Below are 9089 nucleotides of genomic sequence, written 5' to 3'. Positions count from 1 at the left end.
CACTGTGTGTCATAAATCATCTGACACTTACATTTATACTTCCCTTCTGGGCCTGCGCATTTGGCCCCTTACACGTCACAACTATCATGCGCAGTAAACATTTGTAGTTCTTACAGTACAAAATTGTAGTCCCAGTACGTACACACGTCATAACACTGAAATGATACTGGCAAGAAAAACGAAACTTAGCAGCTTATTCTGTACACACAATACTCCTTTCTAGCACAGGAGATAAGGTGCGGCTCAGGAATGCAGGGGGGGTGTCAGCACCCTCCAAGGTCGCCCATTCAGATGGCGTTGCTACGCGCAAGCTGGTCTTGTATAGGCCCTGCAAACTACTGTTACAAGATATATATCTAATAGCCCTGCATTCTGTCTGCACATTAGTAAACAGCAAACTTGTCTTGTTAGTAAACAGTAAAACTGGATAAGGCACAAATGTCCAGTGCAGTAATAAGGTGTGGCCAAACAGCCAAAAGCAGAGGTAGAGTGCATAAGTAAAAGTCCATCAGTAGGCACAAAACATGAGGTTGTCCTGTTGCTCAGTAGTATTCAGGTAGTACCGGCGTTCCACTCCTTCAATATCAGGCTGTTAAATATTGGAACTCTGTACCGTTGGAAATTAGATTAGAGTCTTCCTACCTCAGATTTAAAAAATGACTGAAAACGTTTTTATTTTAGAAATTTCTGAATGTTGTTTGTAATTTTGTTGTATTGTATTTTGGGGAAAGTCTTTTTCTCCTTATGTTCATTTTCTAATCCACGATGTGGACAATAAGTACCCGCATTGTATTGGAGTTGCACTACATGCAGAATCCTGCCATTCACCCCTGAGTCAGCTATTTAGGATCTGGGCGAGGAAGGGGAAGAATTTGTTTCACGTGATAAACTGAGCACATGATCTGTACACAGAATACAGGAAGTGCGTGGAACACCATATGCAGAGGGTTTGCACAAGAAGGTCCAGTCTCCCTGTCACCGAGCAAAGCCAAGTCTGGAGCAGGACCTGCAGGACACACAACAGGACATCTGATCCGTAAGCAAACCGCCAGCCTGTGCTTCTCTCAACCTCAAGGCATCTCTCCTTCCTCTGCTCTTTAGGGATATACACAACTTGAATAACTGACATGAAATGTGATCGTTGCTGGGAAAAGGTGACTAAAGTCATTAGAAACGAAAATAAAAATCAAGGTTTTAATGAATTCTATAAGAGCAAAGAATAATGTAATACAACAGTCCAAACTGCATCCTTTTATGTGAAAAAAAGGCAGACTGTTTATTGACCTATGACATGAGAAATTGTCTATTCTCAACACTTTGGATCCTCTACCTTAGTCATGTTTTCCCAGAGACTGTCACAATTAGGGCCCTGTTTACTAAACCACACTGTAGGCATGTTAGCGTTTTTAGCACGCGCTAACGCCAGAGACACCCATCAGTTGGGGCAGTGGGAGCTGCGTTCATGTTGCACTACAACTCCTTGTGACCCCGGGCAAGTCACTTTACCCTCCATTGCCCCAGGTACAAATAACCTTAGATTGTCAGCCCATTAGGGACAGAAAAGTACCTGCAAAAATAGTCTACGTAAACACTTTGACTGTATATACAGAAAGTGTGGAATAAACATAAATAATTATGTAGACAGTACGGGGCTCACACGCTAATTGGCCAACCAATCAGTGCAGAACACAGACACGCGCCAAAAAATAAATGTTATTTTTTTGTAGTGTGTGGGTAGCACATACACATATCTCAAAATTATTGGAGGATGCCTCAGCGTGCTCTGCGGTATGCCATTTTCTGCTGAGGTATGCACATGTTAGTGCTTATGGCAGCTTTGTAAAAGGACCCCTATGAAAGTTATAACCTGGAAAAAAAAACTTGCTTTAAGGGCAGATAATATCTTGCATGCTTTGTTAACTGTACCCCGCCCTCTTAGATAATTGTATTGTTATTTAGGAAATGCTTATCTGTTGTATCTTAATTGCAGAGTCCATAAGGAATGAATCTGTGGATATAATCATATACTGCTACTACTTAACTAGGCTCTGAGCAGTTCACAAACACTGTATCTTAATATAACAATACATATAAACCACATTAAATAATACAACAATTTTTAAAAGTAATACTATGTAAAAAGCCAAAGTTTAAGGTGCTTTCTGAACAAAGGGTAACTTATTTTAGAACGTAATTCGAAAGGTAATGAGTTCCATAAACTCAGAACTACACCAATAAACAATGATTTTGAATAAAGTAATCTCCTAATTGTTGAATAAGGAAAAGGTTTGAACTGATATTGATAAATGTGTCTAGAAGAATGTACATGACAATGCAAAGTCAAAAATTGAGACAAATAATGAGGATAGATACCATGTGTGAGTTTAAAGGACAAGCACCATACTTTGAACTCGATATGCATGACAAAAGACAGCCAATGCATATGTGACCTGCTGAGCGAAAAGGTACCAAAACTAGGGTTACACATAACAGAGTTAAAGGCTATAAAATTGGGGGGGGGAGGGCAACTTTCAGTTTTGAAAGTCTTATATACTATAGGGTCAGTAGAATGGGACGATGCCATTTTTTTCACAACTTTGATGCTTTTCATGTTCTGCACCTTAAAAACTGCAGGTACCTAAAGTGGGGTGTGGGATTTCTGGAGCTAGTTACTTTTTTATTGATAAATGTTTCTCATTTTCTAAAGATGTAAGTAGTCCATACCCGAGGCTTGAATTTTGCAGGATTATTCAAATTCAAATCAATTCTTGTATACAGCTAATATCCCCTAATATCAGTGCGGTTTACATTCTAGGGGAGACAAAAGCAAATAGTGGTAAACATTAGAGACCGTTGGATTAATGCATGAGACTAAAAACATTAAGGAAAGGATAATGGATGATTATGCAATTGATATCTCTCTATCTTGTGGTATAAATAATGCACATACTGCACTTTTGGTACCTTTTCGTTCAGCGGGTCACATTATGCTTGTTCAGTCAGGCATGCCTGTATCCCAAAAGCGTTTAGACCATGATTTAAGCACCTAAGCAAATTCCTGAAACTAATTGGCAATGGGTGCTTTTCCTTCTAGTAAATTGTTTTCTCTTGGAACTTTACTGACAGAATGAATCCACAGTGATTACCTGGTGTGCTTTCATCATGTACCATCTTCTTGTCCTGGTCAGCCTAGCCGTGTGTGCCAGGGCTGGCATTTCCTGTTATGGTGACAGTGGGCAGCCTGTGGACTGGTGAGTTGTTTGGTTGTGGTAGTGATTATGTAACAGAAAAAAATAAAACTGAGATAGCAGATTGAACAACAGATAAAGATTGATTGGCCCATCCAGCCCACCCAGATTGTGATGCTTTCTTCCTTGTAGATGAGTCTGTAAATTTCTATTGCTCAAATCAACAGCAGCTTCCTTTCCTATAGCTTCCACCATCACCCTCTCCAGCCACCTCAAATGTAGCCCTCTTTCCTGTTTCTACTGGTTACCCACCCAAAAGCCCTTTTACCACCATACTGCCTGTCTTCCCAAGACTTAAAAATTCCCTCATGGTTTCGGTTGTCACCACTTCTGCTAACAGGCTCTTCAGACTTCAGTCACCCTCTCAATAAAAAATATTTTCTCAGGTTCCCTCAACACCTTCCTCCCTGTACATATATAGTTTTATATTCCGCTAACTTTCTGAAAAGATTCTAAGTGGATAACAATATTAATTCCTCCAGTCAAGGAAAACTATAAATCTTATCAAATGAGATCTTCTATCATAATCTCATTGACCTTAATCCTTTTAATAGTTAAAGGTAAATTATTCCCTGCAGCCTCTCATCCTAAAATGCTGTCCTTGAATTTCATCTTCTATGACAGATTTTACCTTTCATACTTTATTGAAGCCTGTCCAGTATTTTGAAAGGTTTTGTTGTTTTGTCACTCCCCCCCCCCCCCCCCCCATAGCATTTCTTTTTATGTGCTAGTGACTAAATCTCTCGATTAGAGCCATTATTTTTTCAACGGTGCAAGTCATCCAAGACAGGTTAAGTCATGGAGAAACACAGGAAGTCAAGAGTCTTGTAGTCCTACTTTTCTTATGAGTATATGAGCTTTTTATTTATTTAGTTTATTCATAGTTTTACTGTACTGCCTTCCATGCCTTTTCATTTGTACGGTCAGTTACATTGTCCCTTTCTACCTGAGGCAGCAGAGAATGAATTGATTTGCCCAACGTCACCAGTGGAATTTGAACCCTGGCTCTTTCTTCTAAGCCCGCTGCTCTATCTTCTAACTAGTCCTCCATCCCCAAAACGCAGTAGGTGAAGTGCAGGATTGGTTTGCTTGTTGTTGCCTGGCCTCTGAATCTGGATGCCCTTTTCCTGTGTAGGTTTATTGTTTACAAGCTGCCAAAGCATAAAAACCTTTCACTGAATGATGGGATGAGATACATGTACCAGGATGCTACGACCGGTGGCTGGAAGAGTGGCAAGACTCTCATGAACAGTACAGAAGGGGCAGTGGGAAGGACCTTGCAGCAACTCTACAGGACTAGAGGGAACCAGGTAAACTGTGGGCATAGGCAGAGGGTGGCAAACTGGGGCCATGGCCTTCCCAATATTTTGCTGAACATAGCATCAGGTACTAGAGATCCCGGAGGTGGAGCAGAAGATTTTTTTTTTTGATCCCCCAGCCAAAAAGGTATTTTGCTGCTCCTGGCTCTAGGAGTGATACCTTTAGACTGGGGAGGTGCAGGCAGTGGACTTTTTTGCTGAAGGATTTTGATATTGAGTTTAATTACTGTGCTGAAGGTGAGTTGCAGGTCCCATAAGGCATCAGAATGAAATCTGAAATCTCCTCCATCCCTGTCCATCCCTGCAAGTAATCTCCTCCATCTCTGCCCATCATCCGCTCAACTTGTGGTAAAACAGCTCAACAGTAGCCCATCTTGATAACTTCCCCTCTCAATTCTTATGGGGTTTTCAATGCTATCAACCATATCCATTAATTTTTTTAGTGCTATTATAATTGCCATGGAACTAGAAAAGGATCTAGGCTGGCCTGGCACTACACTTTCAAAGGATCCTCACAAGACTTGCGTCCCCCCCCCCCCCCACCCCCCGCGGGATCCCCACAAGACCTGTGTGTCCATCCCTATGGGAGTCCGCTAGCCTGTTCCCATGCAGCTTTCTACCCCTAAAACAGAACAGTGCCATCTGGTGACCTCACTGTAGGTTGCAGTCTTGAAAGAATAGTTTTAACTTATGGCTATTGTATATCTCAACAGTTGTGACGCCTTTCTTTATGTCCATCCCATCACCCAACAAGCCCCTGAAGTGCCTTTTCTATTGTCTTTCAGAGTGGAAATTTTGCCTACATACTGTACAATGACCAGCCACCGAATGGCTTCAATCCCACCAATGGTGGACACACAAAAGGTAAAGCTTGCTCAGGTCAATAAAAGTGCTGTGATCACCAGAGAAAAAGAATACATTTCCAACTAGGGTTTAAAACTCTGCAAGAGTCAAGAGCTCAACTTTCAGGAGAGGAAAAAGTCTTGTGGGGCATGAGGGTTCATCTTTTGATAGATTAGAATTAATCTACGCACAGTCACGAGTCTCCGGGAATTTAAAAATCATGTCTTTTTTCTCACTTTCTGTATGTGTGCATATTAGGTATTGTCCTGCTCGATAAAGCACAAGGATTCTGGTTGGTCCACAGCACACCTCATTTTCCTCCCATAGCAAAGGAAGAATACAGCTGGCCAAAAAACGGGCTGCATTATGGCCAGTCCTTCTTGTGTATAACCCACGGTTATGATCAGTTCAAAGAGATCGGTGAGTGAGCACTGAGCTGTAATCAGAAGAGCTAGGGGGATGCTGCAGGGCAGGCGTGAGGTGCACCAGTAGAGCCATGTATTTCATTTATTAATATTTACATATCGCCCTTATCCAGAGCAGTGTACAGAAAAGAAAACATCACAAAAAACTCACCAAAACAGACATGCTTGCACTATGTTGTGTCCTCCAGCTATCAAAGTTACTGTAGGTATGTGGGGTGGGGGGGGGGGTCTTAGAACTGGACTAGCAGGGGGTGCTACGTTGATATAGCTGTTTGTGGGAATTTCAATATTGCGGAAGATGTTTTAGGGTACAAATGAGGTGCATTGGCAGAGATGCATGGGAGGATCTCAGTACTGGAGTAACAGTGTGCTGCAGGAAAGGCATGAGGTGTACTGATAGAGCTGTTTATGCAGGTCTTAATACTGGGAAAATAGGGGGTAGAGCTGTGTATGGAGGGTTTCTCAGTACAGGAAGAACATGTTTTCCGCTTCACTGTGTTCTTACACTTGGCTCTTGGAGCCGGCAGTGTGGTTTCTTGCTATATTCCTTCATCTCTTCCTCTGTGCAGGGCAGCAACTCCGGTACAATGACATTGTTTCCTATGACTTCTCCATAACTCAGTCCTTTGCCCAGGATTTCCCTGACCTCGTGTGCGCAGCAAAGAGGGAGCACTTGAAAACAGCTCCGTGGAACCGTCAAGTGACACTCACTTCACTGGGTGGGAAGAAATTCATCAGCTTTTCTAAATACAGGCAGTTTGGTGATGGTAAGCTGGCAGGGGACTCCGTGCTGTAATGTCGTGCACTGGGGGAGATTGGAGGGGAGTTTGCCTCTCTGTGGCCAGATCAGTGTGCAGAACCAGAGAGCAGGGCTGGTGTTACGGACAGGCCTACCTCAATCTGAAGGAGAAAGGGAAAGGGGCTGGGATTTGATATACTGCCTTTGTGTAGTTACAATCAAAGCGGTCTACATATTATATATTTTGTACCTGGGGCAAGGGAGAGATACAGTCTTCTTGTAGGCTTTGGGGGCTCCCTTTCAAATTCCTGTCCTGCACCCCAGCATGTTCAACACCAGTCCTGGCAGGGAGATGCCTATACTCTAATGTTGTGTACTGGGGAACTTGGAGGGGAGTTTGTCTCTCTTTGGCCAGACCCTGTGTGCTGGTGTCTGTATCAGTGTTTCTCTCTAGAGGACGAGGTTGGTTTTTCACCGACAGAGGCAGAGAGGATGTCAGCAATAGCTGCCACAACTTGTTTCACATTATAAGCCTCAGCTCAGTCTTCCTTCTTGCCTTGCAGATCTGTACTCTGGCTGGGTCTCCCAAGCCTTGAAGGTTGATCTACTGGTGCAATTCTGGCACAACTCCCCGGGGATCTTGCAGTCTAACTGCACCCTTTCCTACCATGTCTACAATGTGGAGCAAATTGCCTTCTCTCAGAAAGTTAACTTCTCCTCCACTGTCGATCACTCTAAATGGGGCGTTTCCAACTCTAGCTGCCCCTGGACCTGCATTGGGGACATGAATCGCAACAAGAAGGAGGAGCAGCGGGGAGGGGGCACTGTCTGTACCAGTGACCCCCAGGTTTGGAAGTCCTTTCATGCCCTGGTTTTCCAGTTCAGCGACTGCTCCCAGTGAGGCCACATTAAGGAACATAAGGTACAGGATAGTCACCATAAATGGAAATAGAGGTGACAAAGCTCCTTGTGGCTTGGAGACCTGACCTGAACAGGAGCATCAGAAGCTGCGAAAGATTTCTCTAGCTAAGAGGCATGGAATGGGACCGAGGCCTTGCAGCCTTTGTAGCACTGAAAACTGACCACCTCAGGCACATGCAGAGCGTCCAAATTACCTAGTTTCAGGGCCGAGATTTTAGGCGGCCAGTCCTGGATTTCAGACAGCTTCATCCCGATGCATTATGGCAGTGCTTCTTAACCCAGTCCTCGGAGCACACTCAGCCTGTCTGTCAGGATATTGTAAAGGGGTCCCGCTTCCTCTGCTCTGGGTTGGGGCTGGCAGCCCTGTTAGGCTCACAGGTTTCCAGCAAAGAACCAGACTGCCATACGGACAAGACCAAAGTGCTTTATTCTCAATTCAGTTCCTCTCTCACAATTGAAATGCAGTTTCCAAACAGGGTTCAGGCCGGGTTCCAAACTCCAGCCAACATTCAGTTCCTTAACAGTTCAGGCCCACTTCCTTTGCATTACCTCCCCTCTCCCTCAGAAGGGCTCAGTCAAAATTCAGCCTGCTGTTCTATACATCCCAATAATTCAACCCTTTCACCAACAGTCTCTTCAAAGGAAACCACAACTCAATGCCCTTGTCCCCTTCACAACACCCAGGAGGACCCTGTACCAAACAGGGCTGGCAGCTTTCCTCCTACCTCACAGCACCACACCCATGTGGCCTCTCACACTGCCTTCATGTGCTGCACAAGGCTACCTTTACATTCTCACACTCCATGGCAGCTTACTCTTCCCCCCCCCCCCCCCCCAGGGAAGCTCCAGTGGCAGGCCCTTTCCATCCTCCACCTACTCCATGGCAGCTTCTCTCTCAATCAGTTTCCTCTCCCTCCTGGTGGCTGGGAGCCACCCAGAAATCTTCCCCCCCCCCCCCTCTCACAGCTGGAGGGAATTATATACAGTTAAGGGACTGAGCTCCACCTCCCCTTCTCCCTCTAGTGGGGAAGGGAGTAACTGGCTCCCCTAGCACTGAGCCACTGCTCCCCCTGCTGGGGTTGGAAATCCGTTCCACCATTTTGGGGCTACCCTCCTCTCTTCTGCTTCCAAGGGTTTCTGGGAACTGTAGTTCAGGGATTAGCTGCTTCTCTGTGGGGCCCCGAGTGCTAGCTTTGTCACAATATCCACAATGAACATGCATGCAATATATTTGCATACCAAGGAGGCAGCTCATGGTGGAGTAGTCTAATGGTTAGTGCAGTGTGTTGAGAACCTGGGAACTGGGTTTGATTTCTACTGTGGCTCCTTGTGACCCTGGGCAAGTCACTTAACCATCCATTACCCCTACAAGTACCTTCTTATAATAAATGTAAAGCACTTTGGTTGTACCACAGAAAAGTTGTATATCAAATCCATTACCCTTTACCCTATTCATGCATATTCATTTCGGATATCCTGGAAACTTGACTGGCTGGGTGTGCCCTGTATTATGGGACCTGTAGCACTGAATTCAGTGGGTAGAATCAAGGACTACAAATCCCACACTGCCTTGGGATGGAAGTTTAAAACCAGG

General features: G+C 44.4%; 1 protein-coding gene across 1 annotated transcript; it reads left to right on the top strand.

The window, feature by feature from the left end:
- Positions 1–916: 916 nt before the first annotated feature.
- Positions 917–8040, top strand: DNASE2 (deoxyribonuclease 2, lysosomal). The gene is made up of 7 exons (XM_030195277.1): positions 917–1036; positions 3127–3251; positions 4384–4558; positions 5353–5431; positions 5669–5830; positions 6405–6602; positions 7138–8040. The coding sequence occupies exons 2-7, from the start codon at positions 3163–3165 to the stop codon at positions 7473–7475; spliced, it is 1041 nt and encodes a 346-aa protein (XP_030051137.1). The 5' UTR covers positions 917–1036; positions 3127–3162; the 3' UTR covers positions 7476–8040.
- The last annotated feature ends 1049 nt before the right edge of the window (positions 8041–9089 follow it).

The sequence above is a fragment of the Microcaecilia unicolor genome, chromosome 3, assembly GCF_901765095.1.
Source record: "Microcaecilia unicolor chromosome 3, aMicUni1.1, whole genome shotgun sequence".
In the NCBI taxonomy this organism is placed as follows: domain Eukaryota; kingdom Metazoa; phylum Chordata; class Amphibia; order Gymnophiona; family Siphonopidae; genus Microcaecilia; species Microcaecilia unicolor.
The sequence above is the reverse complement of the archived record's forward strand: the minus strand, read 5'-3'. Positions and strand labels throughout refer to the sequence as shown.

What these genes read in the sequence shown, in the direction of transcription:
- DNASE2 (XM_030195277.1), top strand. Translation starts at nt 3,163, where the DNA reads ATGTACCATCTTCTTGTCCTGGTCAGCCTAGCCGTGTGTGCCAGGGCT. An exon ending in AGTGGGCAGCCTGTGGACTG is followed by an intron (nt 3,252 to 4,383) that starts GTGAGTTGTTTG and finishes TTTCCTGTGTAG; the next exon opens with GTTTATTGTTTACAAGCTGC. An exon ending in CAATGGTGGACACACAAAAG is followed by an intron (nt 5,432 to 5,668) that starts GTAAAGCTTGCT and finishes TGTGCATATTAG; the next exon opens with GTATTGTCCTGCTCGATAAA.